At 44.7% G+C, this 27119-nt stretch overlaps 1 protein-coding gene across 8 annotated transcripts in view; it reads left to right on the plus strand.

Annotated features, from left to right (window-relative positions):
• The window catches only part of LOC126293193 (uncharacterized), a 98647-nt gene that overhangs the window by 27680 nt on the left and 43848 nt on the right, over nucleotides 1-27119 (plus strand). For 6 of the 8 annotated variants that reach the window (XM_049986313.1, XM_049986314.1, XM_049986315.1 and 3 more), the window contains 2 exons: nucleotides 6666-6979; nucleotides 18960-19145. In XM_049986313.1, the coding sequence (XP_049842270.1) occupies nucleotides 6666-6979; nucleotides 18960-19145 (500 nt within the window). Of the gene's footprint in view, nucleotides 1-6649; nucleotides 6980-18959; nucleotides 19146-27119 lie in introns of all 8 variants that reach the window. The other 2 variants (XR_007552252.1, XR_007552251.1) reach the window with 2 other exon arrangements.

The raw sequence follows: 27119 nt of genomic DNA on the forward strand, positions 1-27119 counted from the left end.
CCCGTCGCTCGTGTGGTCCCGCATCCGGCGGATTTATGGATACCAGTCCCCTATGGGTGTCCCTGGAATCTCCCTGGACGGCGCTGTCTGCACGGACGCTGCCACCATTGCTGACCACCTTGCCACGCACTTTGCTACGAGCTCTGCGACTGCAACTTACCCTCCTGCCTTTCGCTCTCTAAAGGAGCGCGCCGAGCGGACGCCGTTATCATTCCACACACGTCGTTCTGAAAAATACAATGCTCCTTTCAGCGAGAGGGAATTCCTCGCTGCCCTTGCCAATTGCCCTAATACAGCGCCAGGACCGGACTGCATCCACGCGCAGATGCTGAAGCATCTCTCCAGGGACTGCCAGAGACACATCCTTACCATCTTTAACCGCATTTGGAGCGAGGGCGTGTTCCCGTCGCAATGGCGAGAGGGTGTTATCGTTCCCGGTGCGGACCCTCTGGCGGTGGACGGCTATCGTCCCATTACACTAACCAACGTTTTGTGCAAATTGCTCGAACGTATGGTGGGGCGGCGTTTGTGTTGGGTCCTTGAGTCGTGCAGTCTCCTCGCTCCATCCCAGGGTGGCTTCCGTCAGGGCCGGTCTGCTGCGGACAATTTGGTGCGGCTGGAATCTGCTATCCGTACGGCCTTTTCCCGCCGTCAGCATCTCGTTGCTGTATTTTTTGATCTGCGGAAGGCATATGACACAACATGGAGGCATCACATCCTTGCTACGTTGCGCGAGTGGGGTCTTCGTGGTCAGCTCCCAGCTTTTCTTCAAAACTTTTTATTGCGCCGCTCTTTCCGGGTGCAAGTCGGTGCCGCCTCCAGTTCATCTTACATACAGGAAAATGGGGTCCCGCAGGGCTCGGTGTTGAGTGTTTCCTTATTTCTAGTGGCCATTAATGGTCTGGCTGCAGCCGTGGGGTCGTCGGTGTCTCCTTCTTTGTATGCCGACGACTTCTGCATCTCATTTAGCTCAACGACTACGGGAGTCGCCGAACGCAGGCTGCAAGCAGCCGTTCGCAAGGCGGCATCATGGGCTCTGACTCATGGATTTCAGTTCTCTTCGGCCAAGACTCGAGTTATGCACTTCTGCAGGCGTCGGACGGTCCACCCTCATCCGGAACTTTACCTCGACGGTCAACTACTTGAAGTGGTGGACACTAGCCGCTTCTTGGGACTCGTCTTTGATGCCCGGCTCACGTGGGTTCCTAATATTACTCAGCTGATGCAAAAGTGCTGGCAGCACCTCAACGCCCTCCGCTGCCTGAGCCATGCGTCTTGGGGTGCCGATCGCAGCACGCTGTTGCGATTGTACAGAGCCCTTGTGCAGTCCAGGCTTGATTATGGGAGCCTGGCCTATGGGTCTGCATCGCCCTCAGTGTTGACGTTGTTGGACCCCATACACCACTGTGGGGTTCGGCTTGCAACTGGCGCTTTCCGTACGAGCCCCGTGGATAGTCTGCTGGTGGAGGCCGGGGTTCCTCCGCTGCGGATTCGCCGCCACCGACTGCTCGCCGACTATGCTGTCCACGTGCATTGCTCACCGGGCCATCCCAATCATCGCCTGCTTTTCCCTGCCAGGGTTCTCCCTCTGCCCGACCGGCGACCTAGGTCTGGGCTTTCCATTGCTGTCCGCGTCCAGTCCCTGCTGTCGGAACTGGGGTCGTTCCCTCTTCTGCCGCCCTTCCGGGCCTGTGCACCCACGCCTCCCTGGTGTATGACCCGTCCGTCCGTCCTCCTGTACTTGGCACGGGAACCCAAGGACTCGGTTCCGCATGTGGCCCTCCGTCACCGTTTTCTTGCGCTCGTCGCCTCATTTTCAGGCTGTGAGCCTGTCTACACTGATGGTTCCCTGGTGGATGGTCGTCCTGCCTACGCTTTTGCTCACGCTGCCCATGTTGAACAGCGCTCCTTGCCGGCTGGCTGCAGTATTTTTACTGCAGAGCTGGTGGCCATATTGCGCGCTCTTGAGCATATGCGTTCCTGCTCAGGTACATCCATCGTCATCTGCAGTGACTCCCTGAGCAGCCTCCAGGCTATCGACCACTGCTATACCTCTTCTCCTCTGGTATCCTTTATTCAGGAGTCTGTTTTTGCCATTACCCGCTCTGGTCGTTCGATGGTCTTTGTTTGGACGCCAGGTCACGTTGGCATCCCGGGGAATGAACGTGTCGACAGGCTGGCCAAAGGGGCGGTCGACGCCCCCACTTTGGCGATCGGCCTCCCGGCTCGTGATTTGCAGCTGGCGTTGCGCCGTAAGGTGCTTCAGATGTGGCGTGACGAGTGGCGTAGCCTGACTTCTCCGAATAAACTGCGGGCTGTTAAGGAGACGACCGATGTGTGGCAGTCCTCCCTGCGGGCTTCTCGCAGGGACTCTGTCATCCTGTGTCGGCTCCGCATCGGCCATACCTACCTGACGCACGGACATCTTTTGCGTCAGGAGGATCCCCCCCTGTGTCAGTGTGGGTCCCGGTTGACGGTCGCCCATATTTTGTTGGAGTGTCCCCGCCTGCGCACCCTCCGGCAGACTTTTAATCTCCCGGGCACGTTGCCTTTGGTTTTATGCGACGATGCCTCCATGGCTGACGACGTTTTAAATTTTATCCGTGGTAGTCCTTTTTATGGTTCCATTTAGGGGGGACCTGTCCCTTTCCCTTTCTGTGTATCTTGTCCTCGAGTGTTCCATTGGTTGCAGATTTTAATGTGTGTATTCGGGTGGTTGACTCTTTCCCAATTTTTGTTCCCATGGTCAGTCAACCAGTCTCCGACCCTCTTATTTTCTTCCGTTTCTTTCTGTCCAGTGTTCGTCTGTACTCTTCTTGTCTCTAGTGTTCGCTGCCACATTGGTGTTCTTTCAGTGACTGGGGGGAGGGGCGTCTCCTCCCCCCTTGGGGTTTTACCTGTTCCGTAAATTTTGGTTCGCCGGTTTTTTGGAATGGGCGACTGATGACCTTAGCTGTTTAGTCCCCCTTAAACATCCCAACAACAACTCCTTTTGCTGGGCGTAGTGCAGGAACTTGACGTGGCGTTGAATTGACAAGTAGATGGAACGCTGTTGCAGAGTTATTGAACCGTTATGTCTCTATAGCCGCCCATAATTGTAAAAGTGTTACCTGTCCAGGATTTTGCGCACTACCTGACCTCTCGATTTTTGTCACATAAATGATCGATGGGATTTGTGTTGCGTTATTTGAGTGGCCAAATGGTTCGCTCGAATTGTCCAGAACACTGTTGAAACCTCTTAAAAGTAATTGTGGCCTGGTGCCATGGCGCATTGTCATCCATAAAAATTGAAGTCCGCGTATGGCTGCAAATGGTTTCAGGTAGCCGAATGTAACCATTTCCAGTCAATGATTGATTCAGATGGGCCAGGGGACCCAGTCCATTTTGTGTAAACACTGTCAACACCATTATGGAGCCACCACCAGCTTGAACAGTGCCCTGTTGACAACTCGGGTTCACAGCTTTGTGGGGTCAGCTCTTACTATCCAAGACTGGGACACATCTGCTCAGGTCACAGTTTTCCAGTCTTTTAAGATGCAACCGATGTGTTCATGAGCCCAGGAGAGGTGCTGTTAGCAAAGACACTTGCACTGGTTGTCTGCTGCCACAGCCCACTAGTACCAAGTGTTGCCTCTCCTCTGTCATTAGATGAAGGCTGTCAGTCACTGCATCATCTGTGGTGAAAGGTGATGTCCGATATTTGCTATTCTTGGCACACTCTCAACACTATAGACCTCAGAATATTGAATTCCCTAACGATTTCTGAAACGGAAAGTCGGACACGTCTAACTCTGATTACCATTCTGCTTTCAGAATCTTCTAATTCTAGTTGTGCTGGCATAATCATGTCGGAAACTTTTCATGTGCATCACCTGAGCACAAACGACAGCTCTGTCAGCTTATTGCTAGTGCACCTGTATGTGTGCACATTATTATCCGTGACTTCCCTCACATCGGTGTAAAAATGGTTAAAGAAAACTTATTTTCACAAAAATGATGTAATTTCAGAATTGACATGCATATTTTGTGTATTATTGTAATTAGGTATGTTCGCTATTATATTTACACTAATGCCCATTAAATTTGCTACACCACGAAGATGACGTGCTACAGACGCGAAATTTAACCGACAGGAAGAAGATGGTGTGATATGCAAATGATTAGTTTTTCAGAGCATTCACACAAGGTTGGCGCCAGTGGTGACACCTACAACATGCTGACATGAGAAAAGTTTCCAACCCATTTATCATACACAAACAGCAGTTGACCGGCGTAGCCTGGTGATATGTTGTTATGATGCCTCGTGTAAGGAGGAGAAATGCGTACCATCACATTTCCAACTTTGAGAAATGTCGGATTGTAGCCTATCACGATTGCGGTTTATCGTATCGTGACATTGCTGCTCGCGTTGGTCGAGATCCAATGACTGTTAGCGGAATATGGAATCGGTGGGTTCAGGAGGGTAATACAGAACGCCGTGCTGGATCCCAATGTCCTGTTATCACTAGCAGTCGAGATGACAGGCATCTTATCCGCATGGCTGTAATGGATCCTGCAGCGATGTCTCGATCCCTGAGTCATCAGATGGTGACGTTTGCAAGACAACAGCCATCTGCACGAACAGTTCGATGATGTTTGCAGCAGCACGGACTATCAGCTCGGAGACCGTGGCTGAGGTTACCCTTGATGCTGCATCACAGATGGGAGTGCCTGCGATGGTGTACTCAATGATGAACCTGGGTGCACGAATGGCAAAACGTCATTTTTTCAGATGAATCCAGGTTCTGTTAACAGCATCACGATGGTCGCATCCGTGTTTAGCGACATCGCGGTGAACGCACATTGAAAGCGTGTAATTGTCATCGCCATACTGGCATATCACTCGGCTTGATGCTATGGGGTGTCATTGGTTACACGTCTTGGTCACATCTTGTTCTCATTGACGGCACTTTGAACAGTGGACGTTACATTTCAGATGTGTTATGACCCATGGCTCTACCCTTCATTCGATCCTTGCGAAACCCTACATTTTGGCAGGATAATGCACAACTGTATGTTGCAGGTCCTGTACGGGCCTTTCTGGATACAGAAAATGTTCGACTGCTGCCCTGGCCAGCACATTCTCTAGATCTCTCACCAATTGAAAACATCTGGTCAATGGTGGCCGAGCAACTGGCTCGTCACAATACGCCAATCACTACTCTTGATGAACTGTGGTATCATGTTGAAGCTGCATGGGCAGTTGTACCTGTACACACCATCCAAGCTCTGTTTACTCAATTCCCGGGCGTATCGAGGCTGTTATTACAGCCAGAGGTGTTTGTTATGGGTATTGATTTCTCAGGATATAGGAATCCAAATTGAGTGAAAATGTAATCACATGTCAGTTTTAGTATAATATATTCCCCGTGTTAATCACATTTTGTTATTCTCTGTTCTCTTTCAAATAATTTTTGTAGTGGCAATTGGTTTGACGTTTGCTCAGAAACGCCACAAGTACCACCCCAACAATAGCTTTTCCGAATCTAGAAGTCCGATAACTTTTCTGTAATACAAAGTCCGATTTGCATTTAATTCTTTCACTTTTTCACGGTCATTAATGGTTTATTAACCACTACATGTTCATCATCTGCATTCTTCTTGGTGTAGCAATTTTAATGTCCAGTAGTGTATTTACAACTTGAAATACTAATAAAAAATATTGTTGTTGTTGTCTTCAATCCTGAGACTTGTTTGATGCAGCTCTCCATGCTACTCTATCCTGTGAAAGCTTCTTCACCTCCCAGTACTTACTGCAACCTACATCCTTCTGAATCTGCTTAGTGTATTCATCTATTGGTCTCCCTCTATGGTTTTTACCCTCCACACTGCCCTCCAATGCTAAATTTGTGATCCCTTGATGCCTCAGAACATGTCCTACCAACCGGTCCCTTCTTCTAGTCAAGTTGTGCCACAAGCTACTCTTCTCCCCAATTCTGTTAAATACCTCCTCATTAGTTATGTGATCTACCCATCTGATCTTCAGCATTGTTCTGTGGCACCACATTTCGAAAGCTTCTATTCTCTTCTTGTCCAAACTATTTATTGTCCATGTTTCACTTCCATACATGGCTACACTCCATACAAATACTTTCAGAAACGACTTCCTGACACGTAAATCTATACTCGATGTTAACAAATTTCTCTTCTTCAGAAACGCTTTCCTTGCCATTTCCAGTCTACATTTTATATCCTCTCCACTTCGACCATCATCAGTTATTTTGCTCCCCAAATAGCAAAACTCCTTTACTACTTTAAGTGTCTCATTTCCTAATCTAATTCCCTCAGCATCACCCGACTTAATTCGGCTCTATCCCATTCTCCTCATTTTGCTTTTGTTGATGTTCATCTTACATCCTCCTTTCAAGACAATTTCCATTCTGTTCAACTGCTCTTCCAATTCCTTTGCTGTCTCTGACAGAATTACAATGTCATCAGCGTATCTCAACGTCTTTATTTAAAAAATATTACATAACTGGAAATATTTTCCGTTAAAGTAGTTATAGTTGAAACCGTCACAATAAGAGACACCTGCAGTCGTGACCAGGTTAATTGTGAATTCCGTAATGAGACTTGATCCACAGAATGCGTGACTAACTTCCTATTGCAGTTTGTTCTTCCCACAGACACTGGAGCATATATTTGAGAAGTGTCCAAAGATAAAGAAACTGATAGTGCCGGCCAGCATGCTGGGCAGCCTACAGTTCTTGCAACTACTGGCCAGCTTGGAACACCTGACCTGTCTGGTGGTGTTCGAGGACTTGGGGAATACGGTGCCTGTGGGGCTCCACATCCTGGCTGACGGCTGCCCACGGCTGGAGGAGATACACACCAACTGGTACTATTATGACAGACAGGAAATGGAATACTTCCTGCATGCAAAGAAGCACACCCTCACTTCTGCCACACTGCGCTGGACCTCGGGACTAGTGGGAAGGTGGTAAGTGCATTACCGTATCGGTTTACATTTTGATGCACGGATGCACACGTGTGCATGCGCGCACAACCTCACCCTCACTCGCCCGCGTGGTCGCCCCTGCCCACACTACACGAGGTATAAAAGGGCAGTCCAGTGATGGAGGCAGGTCATTAACATGAAAAGGTTTCTACAACATCTATGTGACTACTTTGCAATTCATATTTAAGTGCTTGGCAGAAGGTTCATTGAACCACAATCGTACTATCTCTCTACCATTCCACTCCCGAACAGCGCGCAGGAAAAACAAACACCTAAACCTTTCTGTTCGAGCTCTGATTTCTCTTATTTTATTTTGATGATCATTCCTACCTATGTAGGTTGGGCTCAACAAAATATTTTCGCTTTCGGAAGAGAAAGTTAGTGACTGAAATTTTGTAAATAGATCTCGCTGCGACGAATAACGTCTTTGCTTTAATGACTTCCATCCCAACTCTCATATCACATCTGCCACACTCTTTCCCCTATTACGTGATAATACAAAACGAGCTGCCCTTTTTTGCACCCATTTGATGTCCTCCGTCAATCCCACCTGGTAAGGATCCCACACCGCGCAGCAATATTCTAACAGAGGATGAACGAGTGTAGTGTAAGCTGTCTCTTTAGTGGACTTGTTGCATGTTCTAAGTGTCCTGCCAATGAAACGCAACCTTTGGGCACACCATACAGCAATCTTTTCTAAATCGCTTTGAAACTGATACTGGTCTTCAGATGACCTTACTAGACGGTAAATTACAGCATCATCTGCGAACAACCTAAGAGAACTGCTCAGATTGTCAACCAGGTCATTTATATAGATCAGGAACAGCAGAGGTCCCAGGACGCTTCCCTGGGGAACACATGATATCACTAAAATTTTTACTCAATGATTTGCCGTCTATTACTACTAATTCTAAAGGAATTATGGCTGCACGACAGGAATTAACAAACTTTGAAAGCGGAATAGTAGTTGGAAATATATGTGTAGGACGATTTCATTTCAGAAATCGTTAGGGAATTCGTACCAGGTCGGGTTGACAGATGAGATAGAGAAGGTCCGAAGAAGAGCGGCGTGTTTCATCAAAGGGTTACAAATAACCCTGTGATGAAATGCGCCGCACTTCTTTGCCAGATGTAATATTTAAATTCTTCATACCCAAATGTGATTTGCCAATGGCACACACTGTCAGAAAAATTTGCTTACAATTACTAAAGAAGAGAGAGTTGAGAGTACTATTAGAAGAATTGGATAGCCAGTACAGACACCTGCTACTGTACACCAAAGTTCAATGGCTGGGGAGAAGTATGGTTCTAATCAGATTTAAATAACTTCTGCCAGCGATAACATCTTTTGTGTCTGAAACAAGAAGGTTACTCACAACTGTATGATATGACCTTGTTGTTGCATCTGGCATTTGTAGCTCATATGGCAGTTGAACTAAACAAGTTAAACAAAGAACTCCTAGGAAAAAAAACAAAACCATTATAGCTCTTCTGTCTTCAATAACACATTTCATGCGAAAACTTGATGTCTCAATAGTATATTTTTAGAAATTAAAAGTCGAACACTTTCCTCGAATAGTCAGAACCGTTTGATCAACAAATGTCATTTGATCAACAAGCTGCGAAGTAGTATACCATTAACCTGGCAGAACTGAAGACCGTGTATGGCGCCATATATCACAAAGCGAAAAAAGTGGTCCAACTAAAACATTCATATTTCTTTAGGTACTACACGAATATGTAATAAAAAATGGGGGTTCCTATTTTAAAAAATGCAGTTGATATCTGTTTGACACATGGCAGTGCCATCTAGCGGGCCAGCCATAGTGCCATCTGGTTTGCCCGTTCAATCTAGATGAGTTTCATTCTTTGCAGTTTTTTCATTTGACGCTTATTTTGTGAGATATTTGGCCCGGTCACTATCAATGGACCACTTTGTATATTGAATATTGTAGGTGAAAGGTTACACGTGTGTCACTTCTCTGTTCTGTTGATCTTTATTGTTCCTCTCATTGCTTTCCTTATATTTTTTTATAATTTCTGTTCACTATGCAAGTTCTTCATTGCTGGTATTGAAAGTGTTGGACAGCCTTAATTTTTGATGTTCTGAAGCTTGATTCTGTTTACTCTGTCAAAAGCATTTCATTGTCTCTGAAAGTGGTGTGGGTTTCCAGTTTATGTTCTTGTCATTTCTTAATTAACTGTCTTGCACTAGTAACATTGTCACTACAAGATCATCCATTTCTAAAGCCATTTTGTTCCTACATCTACACTCCTGGAAATTGAAATAAGAATACCGTGAATTCATTGTCCCAGGAAGGGGAAACTTTATTGGCACATTCCTGGGGTCAGATACATCACACTGACAGAACCACAGGCACATAGACACAGGCAACAGAGCATGCACAATGTCGGCACTAGTACAGTGTATATCCACCTTTCGCACCCATGCAGGCTGCTATTCTCCCATGGAGACGATCGTAGAGATGCTGGATGTAGTCCTGTGGAACGGCTTGCCATGCCATTTCCACCTGGCGCCTCAGTTGGACCAGCGTTCGTGCTGGACGTGCAGACCGCGTGAGACGACGCTTCATCCAGTCCCAAACATGCTAAGTGGGGGACAGATCCGGAGATCTTGCTGGCCAGGGTAGTTGACTTACACCTTCTAGAGCACGTTGGGTGGCACGGGATACATGCGGACGTGCATTGTCCTGTTGGAACAGCAAGTTCCCTTGCCGGTCTAGGAATGGTAGAACGATGGGTTCGATGACGGTTTGGATGTACCGTGCACTATTCAGTGTCCCCTCGACGATCACCAGAGGTGTACGGCCAGTGTAGGAGATCGCTCCCCACACCATGATGCTGGGTGTTGGCCCTGTGTGCCTCGGTCGTATGCAGTCCTGATTGTGGCGCTCACCTGCACGGCGCCAAACACACATACGGCCATCATTGGCACCAAGGCAGAAGCGACTCTCATCGCTGAAGACGACACGTCTCCATTCGTCCCTCCATTCACGCCTGTCGCGACACCGCTGGAGGCGGGCTGCACGATGTTGGGGCATGAGCGGAAGACGGCCTAACGGTGTGCGGGACCGTAGCCCAGCTTCATGGAGACGGTTGCGAATTGTCCTCGCCGATACCCGAGGAGCAACAGTGTCCCTAATTTGCTGGGAAGTGGCGGTGCGGTCCCCTACGGCACTGCGTAGGATCCTACGGTCTTGGTGTGCGTCCGTGCGTCGCTGCGGTCCGGTCCCAGGTCGACGGGCACGTGCACCTTCCGCCGACCACTGGCGACAACATCGATGTACTGTGGAGACCTCACGCCCCACGTGTTGAGCAATTCGGCGGTACGTCCACCCGGCCTCCCGCATGCCCACTATACGCTCTCGCTCAAAGTCCGTCAACTGCACATACGGTTCACGTCCACGCTGTCGCGGCATGCTACCAGTGTTAAAGACTGCGATGGAGCTCCGTATGCCACGGCAAACTGGCTGACACTGACGGCGGCGGTGCACAAATGCTGCGCAGCTAGCGCCATTCGACGGCCAACACCGCGGTTCCTGGTGTGTCCGCTGTGCCGTGCGTGTGATCATTGCTTGTACAGCCCTCTCGCAGTGTTCGGAGCAAGTATGGTGGGTCTGACACACCGGTGTCAATGTGTTCTTTTTTCCATTTCGAGGAGTGTATATTTATACTCCGCAAGCCACCCAATGGTGTGTGGTGGAGGGCACTTTACGTGCCACTGTCATTACCTCCCTTTTCTGTTCCAGTTGCGTATGGTTCACGGGAAGAAAGACTGTCTGAAAGCCTCCGTGCACACTCGAATCTCTCTAATTTTACATTCGTGATTTCCTCGGGCGGCATAATTAGGGGAAGCAATACATTTGATACCTCATCCAGAAACGCACCCTCTCGAAACCTGGCGAGCAAGCTACACCGCGATGCAGAGCACCTCTCTTGCAGTCTGCCACTTGAGTTTGCTAAACATCTCCGTAACGCTATCACAGTTACCAAATAACCCTGTGATTAAAAGTGCTGCTCTTCTTTGGATCTTCTCTATCTCCTCAGTCAACCCGATCTGGTACGGATCCCACACTGATGAGCAATACTCAAGTATAGGTCGAACAAGTGGTTTGTAAGCCACCTCCTTTGTTGATGGACTACATTTTCTAAGGACTCTCCCAATGAATCTCAACCTGGTACCCGCCTTACCAACAATTTTATTTGATCATTCCACTTCAAATCGTTCCGCACGCATACTCCCAGATATTTTACAGAAGTGACTGCTAGAAGTGTTTGTTCTGCTACCATATAGTCATGGAATAAAGGATCCTTCTTTCTATGTATTCACAATACATTACATTTGTCTGTGTTAGGGGTGAGTTGCCACTCCCTGCAGCAAGTGCCTATCCGCTGCAGATCTTCCTGCATTTCGCTACAATTTTCTAATGTTGAAACTTCTCTGTATACTGCAGCATCATCGGGGAAAAGCCGCATGGAACTTCCGACACTATCTACTAGGTCATTTGTATATATTGTGAAAAGCAGTGGTCCCATAAAACTCCCCTGTGGCATGCCAGAGGTTACTTTGTCTGTAGACTTCTCTCCATTGAGAACAACATGCTGTGTTCTGTTTGCTAAAAACTCTTCAATCCAGCCACACAGCTGGTCTGATATTCCGTAGGCTCTTACTTTCTTTATCAGGTGACAGTGCAATCTCTGTTGAGATTGCATGAGCTGTCTTTCTCATTGTCTTGTGAATAATCCTGTTGTAGAGTTTGTATGAAGCATTTGGTATTCTTTTTCCTCTATAGTTCTCAAAGACATTCCTTCTTTCTTGTAGAGTGGTATCATACATACTGGACTCCACCCTCATCTTCCAGCATTCGAGAGGTGCAAGAGCCTCTGTCATAACTTTAGTCACCATTACCGTATTTACTCGAATCTAAGACACACTTTTTTCCAGTTTTTGTAATCCAAAAACCCGCCTGCGGCTTAGAATCGACTGCAAAGTAAGCGGAAGTTCTGAAAAATGTTGGTAGGTGCCGCCACAACTAACTTCTGCCGTTGAATATATGTAGCCCTACACAGGCATGCTTTGCAGGCACAAAGATAAATACTGGCGCCAAAACCTCTGCGTCAGTAAATTAATTTTTTTAAAAAAAGGTGGAAGACGAGCTTTTTCTCTGCCCTGAGTTTCGACCACTGCATTTTCATACATTATCCAATGAAGTAAATACAAATTCCGTATTGTTCATCTTTGAATGTAGCAGCATTTCAATGTACTACGAAAATCCGACTGGCAAGCCTGTTTGGGATGTTAGTCAATATGGCCATCTCTACATTCTGAATTTTTTCCTACCTGTGAGAAGAGATGGTTGCTAATAGGAACTTTTATGAAGTGTGAATCACGTGCAGTATTCTCTTCCCTATAAGAATAATACGAATATAAACTTTTTGCCATGTATTGTTTCGTGTTTGCTGCTTTCTCATTTAAATCCTGTGTGCCTAATAAACTATGAAACTAGAGTGAGACAACAGCAAACGCGGAAGAATATACATATCATCTTATGTTTACATTCGTGTTATTCTTATGCCTAATAGTGATACAGCCCGAAATGAAGCATGGCAATTGACTAGATTTTTAAATTTAAGATGAGTCTAATTTCTTTGCAGAATGTTATGTACTAAAGAGGCGTCTGCAAATATTTTCAAATGGAGAAGAATTTTCGCTAAACTCTCGTTCAGAACATCTTCTATCATACGCAGTCTATTATTTGGTTCTTGTTGATCATTGTCAAAGAAAGCAGCAGTGTTAGTAACAACAAATACCAGTCTCTTGCCATTTTTTAAATAATGAGACGATTCCTCTCTCTCTCTCTCTCTCTCTCTCTCTCTCTCTTTTTAAAAAAAGCGGCGATAGTGTGCACAAAAGCAAGCCATGCCGCGAGCGGCGACAGAGCGTAAACATTAATTATCAGAATGTGACAAACAGTGCATGACACAGTACAGTACAGTAATGCATTTTTGGCTTAGAGTGACATAAACACCTATAACAAAGAGAACGACACATGAAAGAAAAATAAGCAATCAATTAAAACCAGACAAAGCATGTGAAAAAGGAAGGGTACCCGTATAAATACGGACAGAGCGCCTGACGCATAGCAATGGCTACCTGGTAAAGCTTAACTGCTAAGCTTACTACTCAAACCAAACTACTGTAGCTGTATAGCCATTCATTCGACCTAAATTGTGTCTCATATTACAATGGACCAACTATGTTTCGATTTGGAGGTGCGGCCTAAAACTTTTCTCACCCCATGAATTTTGAGTCTCAGATTTCAGGTGCAGCTTAGATTCAAGTGCGGCTTAGATTCGAGTAAATACGGTATTTAAGAGTATATAATGAATACTGTTCTTTCAGACATTTTGCCCACCACATTTTGCCCCGGCACCCCTCCAATGTCTGCAATAGCCTAGTCATACCCTATATGCCTTCTGCACCCATCTGCCTACCTTACGGGTCCTGCCCCTGTGACCATCCCCACTGCAAGGCTTGCCCTATGCACCCTTCTGCCACCACCTACCCAAGCCTTGTAACTGGCAAAACGTGTGCTATCAAAGGGGAAGCCATCTATGAAATGACATATCGTATACCAGCTGTTACGGAAACATTGTTCGGTCTTTTACATTGATGAATGGGCATAGGCAATGGGTGTATAATGGCAATACACAATATCCTATTGCAAAACGTGCTCCACAGCAGTACAGTCGTGGCCTCAGGGGATGTTTCACCACACGTGCCGTCTGCATTCTTCTCACAGGCACCAGTTTCTCAGAATTCCGCCGATTGGGACATGCGTTACACATCGTCCATTCTTGCCGCCCACCTGCCATTAATTTATGTTGATTTCTTTTGTCCCAGCATTTATTCTCAGGGACTATTGCTTTCTCCACTCCCTCGTAATTTTCTATATCATTTATTTTCTGAACTGTCTATCCCACTTCCTCCCCCTCACACCTGTAACACATATACTATCTGATCAAAAGTATCTGGACACCTGGCTGAAAATGACTTAGAAGTTAGTGACGCCGTCCATCGGTAATGCTGGAATTCAGTATGGTGTTGGCCCACCCTTAGCCTTGATGACAGCTTCCACTCTTGCAGGCATACGTTCTGCCAGGTGCTGGAAGTTTTCTTGGGGATGGCAGCTCATTCTTCACGGAGTGCTGCACTGAGGAGAGGTATTGATGTAGGCCGGTGAGGCCTGGCACGAAGTCAACGTTCCAAAACATCCCAAAGGTGTTCTATAGGATTCAGGTCAGGACTCTGTGCAAGCCAGTCCATTACAGGGATGTTATTGTCGTGTAACCACTCGGCCACAGGCTATGCATTGTGAACGGGTGCTCAATTGTGTTGAAAGATGCAATCACCATCCAAAATTGGTTTTAAAAAGTGGGAAGTAAGAAGTGCTTAAAACATCAATGTAGGTCTCATCTGTGATAGTGCCATGCAAAACAACAAGGGGTGCAAGTCCCCTACATGAAAAACAAGACCACATCATAACACCACCGCCTTTGAATTTTACTGTTGGCAATACACACACTGCCAGATGACTTTCACCGGGCATTCTCAGTATCCACACCATGCAATTGGATCGCCACATTGTGTACTGTAATTCGTCACTCCACACTATGTTTTTCCACTGTTCGATCGTCCAAAGTTTACACTCCTAACACCGAGCGAGCCTTCATTTGGCTTTTACTGGCGTGATGAATGGCTTATGAGCAGCCGCTCGACCCCGAAATCCAAGTTTTCTCACCTCCCGCCGAACTGTCATAATACTTGCAGTGGATCCTGTTGCAGTTTGGAATTCATGTGTGATGGTTTGGATAGATTTCTGCCTGTTAAACATTACGACCCTCTTCAACTGTCGGCAGTGTCTGTCAGTCAACAGACGAGGTCGGTCTGTACGCTTTTGTGCTGTACGTGTCCCTTCACATTTCCACATCACTATCACATTGGAAACAGTGGACCTAGGGATGTTTAGGAGTATGGAAATCTTGCATACATACGTATGACACAAGTGACACCCAATCACCTGACCTCGTTCGAAGTCCATGATTTCTGTGTAGGACCCAATTTGCTCTCTCACGATATCTAATGACTACTGAGTTGCTGATATGGAGCACCTGGCAGTAGGTGGCAGCACAATGCACCTAATTTGGGAAACAAATGTTTTTGGGGGTGTCTGGATACTTTTGATCATATAGTCTACAATGTTTAGTCAGTAATCTCTCCACTTTTATGCTCTCAGGTTTCCAAATCTTCTCTGGTGCAGTTCCCAACAGTCAGTCTTTCCTTCTCCTCCCATCCTGTAAGCTTCTCCTGACATGGGGGTTCTCTGCAACCTTTCTGAAGGCTCTCCATATCATAAACATCACCAGTCCTTTTCCTTTGCGCCTTTTCCTTTGCGCCTTTTCCTTTGCGCCTTTTCCTTTGCGCCTTTTCCTTTGCGCCTTTTCCTTTGCGCCTTTTCCTTTGCGCCTTTTCCTTTGCGCCTTTTCCTTTGCGCCTTTTCCTTTGCGCCTTTTCCTTTGCGCCTTTTCCTTTGCGCCTTTTCCTTTGCGCCTTTTCCTTTGCGCCTTTTCCTTTGCGCCTTTTCCTTTGCGCCTTTTCCTTTGCGCCTTTTCCTTTGCGCCTTTTCCTTTGCGCCTTTTCCTTTGCGCCTTTTCCTTTGCGCCTTTTCCTTTGCGCCTTTTCCTTTGCGCCTTTTGCTTTGCGCCTTTTGCTTTGCGCCTTTTGCTTTGCGCCTTTTGCTTTGCGCCTTTTGCTGTGCGCCTTTTCCTCTGCGCCTTTTCCTCTGCGCCTTTTCCTCTGCTCCTTTTCCTCTGCTCCTTTTCCTCTGCTCCTTTTCCTCTGCTCCTTTTCCTCTGCTCCTTTTCCTCTGCTCCTTTTCCTTTGCGCCTTTTCCTTTGCGCCTTTTCCTTTGCTCCTTTTCCTTCGCTCCTTCAACGTTTCTGCCAGAAGAAGGGGCTACTGAATCCCAAAACCTGTAAATTTCAATATTTTTGTGTGTGTTTTCTCCTGCTGCCACTTGGTGAGTGGATTTTTTTATCCATCCAATTACATTATACAGGGTGAAAAGTATTTAAACTGACAAACTCTGGGAAATAGTAGTAGGGGACATCAAAACAAATATTTTTACCTAATGTCATTTTTTCCTATGAGGAGTATTTTAACTGGCAGAGGAAGATTTCTCTGGTGGGAAATTAATTCAACCAACAAACATTCTGCCTTTGCCAATCCACCTTTCTGGGAATCGTCGGTCCAGGAATCGACGCACATGATGACTGAAATGTGCCGGCGCCCTGTCATGTTGGAACCACATGCGTTGTCTTGTAGGGAGCGGGACACTTTCCAGCAATTTTGACAGTGCTCTGGCGAGAAAATTCAAATAGTGGCTGTTATTTAATGGCCTATGTAGCAGATACGGCCCAATTAAACAGTCCCCAATAGCACCGGCCCACACATTAACGAAGAACCACACTTGATGAGCGCTAGTAACTGTGACATGTGGGCTACCCTCAATCCAAACATGTGAATTATGCATGTTGGAGACTCCAGCATGCCCGAACATTGCTTCCTCGGTAAACAACACAGAGGATGGAAATGTAGGATGCATTTCACACTGTTCCAGGTACCACTGCAAAAACTGTGGTCTGGGTGGATAATCAACTGGTTCCAGGTTGTGGACACGCTGTAAGTGAAATGGACATAACAATTGTTCTCGAAGGACTGTTCTTATATTTGTCTGATTCGTCCCCATGTTACGTGCAATTGCACGAGTGCTGATTGAAAGATGCCCCTACACATGCTGCAAGACAGGTTCCTCAAATTGCAGCGTTCTTACCGTGCGACGGTGTCCCTGTCCAGGTGCTCTGCTAAATGACCCGGTCTCACACAGACGTTGGTTCACAGCAGCAAAGGTCATTTGATGTGGGATTTGGCGATTAGGATATAATTGTTGATAAACCCGATGTGCAGCTTGTCCGTAGTGGGGCGCTACGTAGTACGCACCAACCATATGAGTGTACTCCCTCCAGGTATATCGCTCCATTAGTAAACAGACACAATGTACTACTATATTGGTGGACAGCAGTTTCCTACAACTGAAGATCCTAATACGGCCTCTAACAACTGAAGAGCGTAATACGGCCTCCACCGGTTTAAATATTCCTCATAGGAAGAAATGACATTACGGAAAAATATTTGTTTTGACGTCCCCTACAACCTCCCAGAGTTTGTTGGTTTAAATACTTTTCACCCTGTATCTTAAAAATTGATTATTTTCATTGAAAAAAGTATTTAGTTGATTTACTGCTTCATATAATATTTTAATATATTGATTTTTCATCAGAATTTAAGTAACGTATTTACTCTAATTAAGCCGCGCTTTTTTCCCAGTTTTTGCTATCCAAAAACTGCCTGCGGCTTAGAATCGAGTGCAAATTAAGCGGTAGTTCTGAAAAATTTTGGTAGGTGCCACCACAACTAACTTCTGCTGTCGAATATATGAGCGCTACACAGGCATGCTTTGCAGGCACAAAGATAAATACTGACACTAAAACCTCTGTGTCAGCAAGTAATTTAAAAGAAAAGGTAGAAGAATGTTAACATAATGCCGTGTATTCTTTCGTGTTTGCTGCTATCGCATTTAAATACTGTCTGCCTAATAAACTACAAAACTAGAGTGAGACAACAGCAAACACAGAAGAATATACATATCATGTCATATTTATATTTGTATTATTCTTATTCTGAATAGTGATAGTAAGAAATGAAGCACGGCAACTGACTTGATTTTTAAATCTAAGATGACTAATTTCTCTGCAGAACATAATGTACTAAAGGGGCGCCTGCAAAGATTTTCAAACGGAGAAAAATTTTCGGTAAACTCTTGTTCAGAAGATCTTCTATCATACGCAGTATATTATTTGGTTCTTGTTGATCATTATCAAAGAAAGCAGCAGTGTAAGTAACAACAAATAGCAGTCTCTTGCCTTTGTTTTGCTTATGAGACAATTCCTCTCCTTTTCTTTTTTATTGTAAGTGGCGGTAGCACACACAAAAGTGAGCCATGCCGCGAGTGGCTACAGGTCGTAAACACTCATTATCAGAATGCGACAAACAATGCATGACACAGTACAATAATGCAGTTTCAGCTTAGAGTGATGTAAACACCTATAACAAAGAGAATGGCACTTACCAAAGCACAATAAGCAATCAATTCAAACCAGACGAAGCACGTGAAAAAAGAAAGGTACCCGGTTAAATATGGTCGGAGTGCCTGATACATAGCAATGGCTACTTTGTAAATCTTAACTGTTAAGCTTACGACTCGAACCAAACTACTGTAGCTGTATCGTCATTCATTAGACCTAAATTGTGTCTCATATTACAATGGACCAACTTTGTTTTGATTTGGAGGTGCGGTCTAAGACTTTTCTCTCGTCTTGAATTTCGAGTCTCAAATTCCAGGTGCGGCTTAGATTCGGGAAAATTATGTTTCCTTGATTTTGAGTCTCATTTTTCAGGTGCGGCTTAGATTCGAGTGCAGCTTAGATTCGAGTAAATACGATAGTGGTATGTGATACTAGATCCTGCAGCTGTTCTCTTCTTCAGGATCTCGTGTATTTCATCCGTTGCGATGTGCCTCCTCGATACACGAGTTGGTCACCTTCATCCTCTAAAGTTGCTGTTTCTGCTTCTTTGACATCATCATCAGTCCATAGTTATTGGTTTTAGTGCTTCCCTGAAGTCTCTGTCTCTGTCTCTGTCTCTCTCTCTCTCTCTGTGTGTGTGTGTGTGTGTGTGTGTGTGTGTGTGTGTGTGTGTGTGTGTGTGTAATGTTTTTGAAAACAAGATTTAAAAAAAATTAAATGTGACATCTGCCAACAGGTGTCTTGTGAATCTGCTGAAAGAGTGTGACACTCCACTCAAAAGACTGCGGCTAGTCAGCTTTCACGTAAAGCCCAGCATGGAGGCCACAGCATTTGAAGCTCTCAGTGGGCTGCACAGTCTGGAGGAACTGCATGCCGAGGGGATCCATGCGCAAAACCCCAAGCTGCTCACTCGTGTATTTCAGTAAGTTACTAGTCATTAATACAGGGTGATTCAAAAAGAAAGAACAGATTTCAGCTCTTTATTATAGACCGACTATAAAAGGTAGAAACACAATGCTGCTATCACTGTGTAGAGGAGTTATTAGACCTTTCACATGTGTGTGCTGTTGTTTGCAGGAACATTGTGACTACAACACAAGAGAAATCATTTTGTGTATCAGAATTTGCACAAAGTCAATACATTCTTTGACTGCAGTGTGCCTTGCGTCATTAATTCGGCAAAAATCTGCTTTTGCACGAGCAGTTTGACTGGAATAAAAATTCATTGAATTGGGCTGTATATGCAAAGGAAAGAGCACTGGCCACCCACACACATCTGACGAAAATGTCGAGTGTATGCGAGTAGTGCTCACACGGAACCTTCGGAAGTTCTTGAAATAGTCAGGATGGGAATTTAAACTTCCTCAAAAAGGGGCATGGTGTAAATTATTATTATTATTATTATTATTATTGTTGTTGTTATTATTATTATTATTATTATTATTATTATTATTATTTCTGTTGGGTTACACAAGACAGTCTTTGTCCCGCCTATGCCAGCTACTCTTCAACAGCTGAGAAATCAAATTGAAGCTAGTGATACAGTAAAGAGGGACATATTGACTTGTGTGTAGTATGAAATCGACTACCATTTTGATGTTTCTTGAGCAATGCACAGTGCTCGGGTTGGGGATATAATATAGTGTCTTTGTGAACATAAAACTTTGAACCTTCCTCTAACCAGTGAATGTGTGTGTGTGTGTGTGTGTGTGTGATCTGTTTTTTTTTTTAATCACCCTGCACTATTTTACTCATTGATCTTGTTAATTATTTGGCACTGTTACATTATATACTCACAAAATTTCAATCTTTGAGATGTCCGGAGGAGGATACAAAGTGTTTTGTGTGTATGTACTGTATGCTAACAATCATTTGAGTTTGTACCACACCATTGCTTTTTAATGAAAGTACAATCGTGAGGGATATCAAACAAAATTTGCAACTGGATTGAGGGTGCAGCATGCCATCTCGGATGGTTAGCCATTGAGAGACGAAGTAGTGACTTCGGACGTGCCCCGGGAAAGTGTGTAGAGTTCCTTGCTTTTGGCACTGCACATCAGCAGCGTGTATGCACACTAGGACAACCGGGAAGTCCAGGAAAAATGTGGGAATTATTTCATCCAGGAAAAACCTGGGAATTTTGTAGAATTCTACATCTACACTACTGGCCATTAAAATTGCTACACCAAGAAGAAATGCAGATGATAAACGGGTATTCATTGGACAAATATATTATACTAGAACTGACATGCGATTACATTTTCACGTAATTTGGGTGCATAGATCCTCAGAAGTCAGTACCAAGAACAACCACCTCTGGCCGTAATAACGGCCTTGATATGCCTGAGCATTGAGTCAAACAGAGGGTGGGTGGTGTGTTCAGCTACAGCTGTCCATGCAGCTTCAACATGATACCACACTTCATCAAGAGTAGTGACTGGTGCATTGTGATGAGCCAGTTGCTCGGCCACCGTTGACCAGACCTTTTCAGTTGGTGAGATATCTGGAGAATGTGATGGCCGGGGCAGCAGTCAAACATTTGTCTCTATCCAGAAAGGCCCGTACAGGACTTGCAACATGCAGTCATGCGTTATCCTGCTGAAATGTAGGGTTTTGCTGGAATAGAATGAAGGGTAGAGCTATGGGTCGTAACACATCTGAAATGTAACGTCCACTGTTCAAAGTGCCATCAATGCGAACAAGAGATGACCAAGACGTGGCACCTCATACCATCACGCTGAGTGATATGCCAGTATGGCAATGATGAATACACGCTTCCAATGTGCATTCACCGCGATGTCGTCAAACACGGATGCGACCATCATGATGCTGTAAACAGAACCTGGATTCATCCGAAAAAATGACGTTTTTGCCATTCGCGCACCCAGGTTCGTCGTTGAGTACACCATCGCAGGTGCTCCTGTCTGTGATGCAGCGTCAAGGTAACCGCAGCCACGGTCTCAGAGCTGATAGTCCGTGCTGCTGCAAACGTCATCGAACTGTTCGTGCAGATGGTTGTTATCTTTCAAATGTCCCCATCTGTTGACTCAGGGATCGAGATGTGGCTGCACGATCCTTTACAGCCGTGCGGATAAGATGCCTGTCATCTCGACTGCTAGTGATAAGAGGCCAATGGGATCCAGCACGGAGTTCCGTGTTACCCTCCTGAACCCACCGATTCCATACTCTGTTAACAGCCATCGGATCTTGACCAATGCGAGCAGCAATGTCGCGATACGATAAACCGCAATCGCGATAGGCTACAATCCGACATTTATCAAAGTTGGAAATGTGATGGTACGCATTTCTCCTCCTTACACGAGGCATCATAACAACGTATCGCCAGGCAACGCCGGTCAACTGCTGTTTGTGTATGATAAATGGGTTGGAAACTTTTCTCATGTCAGCATGTTGTAGGTGTCACCACTGGCGCCAACCTTGTGTGAATGCTCTGAAAAACTAATCATTTGCATATCACACCATCTTCTTCCTGTCGGTTAAATTTCACGTCTTTAGCACGTCATCTTCATGGTGTAGAAATATTAATGGCCAGTTGTGTACATCTACATGGATACTCTGCAAATCACATTTAAATGCCTGGCAGAGGGCTCATCAAACCACCTTCACAATTCTCTGTCATTCAAATCTCGTATAGCACGTGGAAAGAACAAACACCTATATCTTTCCATACAACGTCTGACCTCCCTGATTTTATTGTGATGCTCATTTCGCCCTATGTAGGTCAGTGTCAACAAAATAGTTTCGCATTCGGAGGAGGAAGTTGGTGATTAGAGTTTCGTGAAAAGATTTTTTCACAATGAAAAATGCCAGCCCAATTCTTGTATCATTTCAGTAACAGTCTCTCCCATATTTCGCAATAATACAAAGCTTGGTGCCCTTCTTTGAACGTTTTCGATGTACTCCATCAATCCTATCTGTTAAGGACCCCACACCACGCAGTAGTAGTCTAAACGAGGACAGACAAGTGTAGTGTAGGCAGTCTCCTTAGTAGATCTGTTACAGTGTCAAAGTGTCCAGCCAATAATATGCAGTCTTTGGTTGGCCTTCCCCACAACATTTTCTATGTGTTCCTTCCAATTTAACTTGTTTGTAATTGCAATTCCTAGGTATTTAGTTGAATTTATGGCCTTCAGATTTGACTGATTTATCGTGTAACTGAAATTTAACGGATTCCTTTTAGAACTCAGATGGATCACTCAGACTTTTCGTTAATTAGGGTCAACTGCCAATTTTTGCACCATTCAGATATCTGTTCTAAATCATTTTGCTATTTGTTTTGATCTTCTGATGACCTTATTAGTCAATAAATGACAGCATAATCTACAAACCATCTAATACAGATGCTCAGATTGTTTACCAAATCCATGAAGATGAAGATGGAACAGCAAAGGGCCTATAACACTACCTTGGGGAATTCCAGAAATCACTTCTGTTTTACTCAATGACTTTCCATAAATTATTATGAACTGTGACCTCTGACAGGAAACTGAGCGAGGTGGTGCAGTGGTTAGCACATTGGACTTGCATTCCAGAGGACGACTGTTCAATCCCACATCCGGCCATCCTGATTTAGGTTTTCCATAATTTCCCTAAATCCCTCAAGGCAAATGTCGGAATGGTTCCTTTCAAAGGGCACAGCGGACTTGCTTCCCCGTCCTTCACTAATCCGATGAGACCATTGACCTCGCAGTCTGGTCTCCTCCCCCAAAACAACCCAACCTCAAGCAGACAGGAAATCACAAATCTAGTCACGTAACTGAGACGGTATTCCATAAGCACGCAATTTCACTTCAAGCCGCTTGTGTGGTACAGTGTCAAAGCCTTCCGGAAGTCCAGAATTATGGAATCAATCTGAAATCCCTTTTCAATAGCACTCAACATTTCATGTGAGTAAAGAGCTAGATGTGTTTCACAAGAACAATGTTTTCAAAATCCATGTTGACTGTGTGCTAATAGACTGTTTTCTTCAAGGTAATTCATAATGTTCGAACACAATGTACGTTCCAAAATCCTGCTGCATGTCGACGTTAATGATGTGGGCCTGTAATTTAGTGGATTACTCCTACTACCTTTCTTGAATATTTGTGTGACCTGTGCAGCTTTCCAGTCTTTGGATACAGAGCTTGTGTGGAGCGAACAGTTGTATATGATTGTTAGGCATTGAGTTGTTGCATCAGCATACTCTGAAAGGAACCTCATTGGTATACAGTCTGGACCAGAAGAGTTGCTTCGCTATTCAGAGGATATTTACTTCTACATTACTCATGTTGGCAGCTGTTCTTGATTTGAATTCTGGAATATTTACTTTGTTCTATTTTGTGAAGGCATTTCGGAAGCCTTGGGTTAATAACTCTGCTTTAGCAGCACTGTCTTTGATAGTATCTCCACTGCTATCACACAGAGAAGACATTGATTGTTTCTTGCTGCTAACATACTTCAGACGACCAGAATCTTTTTGGATTTTCTGCCAGGTTTAAAGAGAGTTTCACTGTGGAAATTATTATAAGCATCTCACATTGAAGTGCATGCTAAATTTCGAGTTTCTGTAAAAAAATTGCCCATCTTGGGGATTTTGCGTCTGTTTAAATTTATCATGTTTGTTTCGTTGTTCCTGCAACAGTGTTCTGACCCATTTTGTGTACCAAGGAGGATCAATTCCATTGTTTATTAACTTATTTGGTATAAATGTCTCTATTGCTGCCGATACTATTTCTTTGAATTCAGGCCTCATCTGGTCTACACTTATATTGTTAGTTTAGAAGGAATGGAGATTTTTCTCTCAGGAAAGTATCAAGTGAATTTTTATCTGCTTTTTTGAGTAGGTACATTTTTCAATTATTTTTGGAGGATTGGGGGTTACAATATTCAACCTCGCTATGACAACCCTGTGTTCACTAATCCCTGTATCCGTTTTGATGCTTGTTATTAACTGAGGATTGTTTGTTGCTAAGAGGTCAAGTGTGTTTTCACAACTGTTTATTATTCGCGTGGGCTCATGAACTAACTGCTAGAAAAAAATTTCAGAGAAACGTTTTTAGCACAATTTTGGATGATCTATGCGTACTTTCAGAATTAAACATTTATTTTCGACAACATATCGAGGGTAAATAATCTTATGAGTTGGGTGCATGTTTGAAATCAAAATCAAGTTTTCCTTGAACCTTTCAGCAATTGTATCATCTGAAGTGGGAGGTTGCCAACAATGACCTCTGCCCACGCTAACTCACAGGAAGTATCTACTTCAATTTTGTGACAAGATAAACTGCTTCTGACAGCAACAAACACGCCGCTACCAACCATGTTCCGCCTTCTTTCGGAACACTGTTAGGTTCTTCACAAAAATGTCAGCTGAGGTTATCTCCGGCTTTAGCCATCTTTCAGTGCCTATAACGATTTGAGAATCAGTGCTTTCTATTGGCGCTTGGAGCTCTGGTACTTCCCCAACGCAACTACGACAATTTACAACTGTTATACCAATGGTTCCTGTATCTACGTACTTCCTGTGTTCGGCCTGCACCGTTTGTGACTGAAACCCTTTTTGTGGTTTTCAGAGACCCTCTAATCTAAAAAACTGCCCAGCCCACACTACAAAGCCCCTGCTACCCATGTAGCCGACTCCTGTGTATAGTGGACATCTGTTAGTGGTGGAGAGGGGGGAAGAGGGTGGGAGAGGTTTGGAAAGGTTGGGGTAGGGGGGGTAGAGTGGGCGGGGTAGGGGGAGTGGGGGGGGGGGGGTTAGGGGGTAGAGGGAGAGCATTGCATCCATTCCAATGGGACACCCAGAATAATAATTTTTTGTATTTATACAGTGATCTCCAATGGTATAAACATGCAAATGAATGTATAAACACCTGAGGATGGGCACAAGCCCGAAACCGGTCGTGTGACAAGTAAATAACCTTATATTGTGACTGGTAGCGGATATTTTGCTACACCCGATAAAGGAATATTCACTGAGTTCGACAGCATCCACTGTGAATAAAATTCATCTCAATTTTTGGTCTGTGGAACTAAAATTGAACGTAATATAATCTAATCTAATCTCTTGCTAACTTTGAAAGATGTTGTATCCACTAACGGGTGTGTGTTATGTGTACGTCTTGTTTCTTCGCACAGTTGTTTTCCGAAACCCCAAAAGTACTTAAGAATAACCCTGTATTAAGGTGCTAATGGCAGATAAACAGAAGCTCTACAGTGAATCTGTGGAGGAAGCAGTTTTATTTATTTATTTATTTTCGAAACTAGCAGTTGAATTGAGATATCACAAGCAAGAATAGAATTAAGTAGGCTTTATTGTTAATACTGTATTGCAGCTTAAGTTTCTAAGATGTTCTTGCCTTACATTAATATACACTGAGGTGAAGAGAGTCGTGGGCTAGTGATATGCACATACAGGGTGTTACAAAAAGGTACGGCCAAACTTTCAGGAAACATTCCTCACACACAAAGAAAGAAAATATGTTACGTGGACATGTGTCCGGAAACGCTTACTTTCCATGTTAGAGCTCATTTTATTGCTTCTCTTCAAATCACATTAATCATGGAATGGAAACACAGCAACAGAACGCACCAGTGTGACTTCAAACACTTCGCTACAGGAAATGTTCAAAATGTCCTTTGTTAGCGAGGATACATGCATCCACCCTCCGTCGCATGGAATCCCTGATGCGCTAATGCAACCCTGGAGAATGGCGTATTCTATCACAGCCATCCGCAATACAAGCATGAAGAGTCTCTACATTTGGTACCGGCGTTGCGTAGACAAGAGCTTTCAAATGCCCCCATAAATGAAAGTCAAGAGGGTTGAGGTCAGGAGAGCGTGGAGGCCACGGAATTGGTCCGCCTCTACCAATCCATCGGTCACCGAATCTGTTGTTGAGAAGCGTACGAACACTTCGACTGAAATGTGTAGGAGCTCGATCGTGCATGAACCACATGTTGTGTCGTACTTGTAAAGGCACATGTTCTAGCAGCACAGGCAGAGTATCCCATATGAAATCATGGTAACGTGCTCCATTGAGCATAGGTGGAAGAACATGGGGCCCAATCGAGACATCACCAACAATGCCTGCACAAACGTTCACAGAAAAACTGTGTTGATGACGTGATTGCACAATTGCGTGTTTATTCTCGTCAGCCCACATATGTTGATTGTGAAAATTTACAATTTGATGATGTTGGAATGAAGCCTCATGTATAAAGAGAACATTTGCACTGAAATGAGGATTGACACATTGTTGGATGAACCATTCGCAGAAGTGTACCCGTGGAGGCCAGTCAGCTGCTGATAGTGCCTGCACACGCTCTACACGGTGCAGAAACAACTGGTTCTCCCATAGCACTCTCCATACAGTGACATGGTCAACGTTACCTTGTACAGCAGCAACTTCTCTGACGCTGACAATAGGGTTATCGTCAACTGCACGAAGAATTGCCTCGTCCATTCCAGGTGTCCTCGTCGTTCTAGTTGTTCCCCAGTCGCGAGTCATAGGCTGGAATGTTCTGTGCTCCCTAAGACGCTGATCAATTGCTTAGAACGTCATCCCGTTGGGACACCTTCGTTCTGGAAATCTGTCTCTATACAAACTTACCGTTCCATGGCTATTGCCCCGTGCTAATCCATACATCAAATGGGCATCTGCCAACTCCACATTTGTAAACATTGCACTGACTGCAAAACCACATTCGTGATGAACACTAACCTGTTGATGCTACGTACTGATATGCTTGATGCTAGTACTGTAGAGCAATGAGTCGCATGTCAACACAAGCACGGAAGTCAACATTACCTTCCTTCAATTGGGCCAACTGGCTGTGAATTGAGGAAGTACAGTACATGCTGACGAAACTAAAATGAGCTCTAGCATGGAAATTA

The sequence above is a fragment of the Schistocerca gregaria genome, chromosome 10 (assembly GCF_023897955.1).
Source record: "Schistocerca gregaria isolate iqSchGreg1 chromosome 10, iqSchGreg1.2, whole genome shotgun sequence".
Taxonomy (NCBI): Eukaryota; Metazoa; Arthropoda; class Insecta; order Orthoptera; family Acrididae; genus Schistocerca; species Schistocerca gregaria.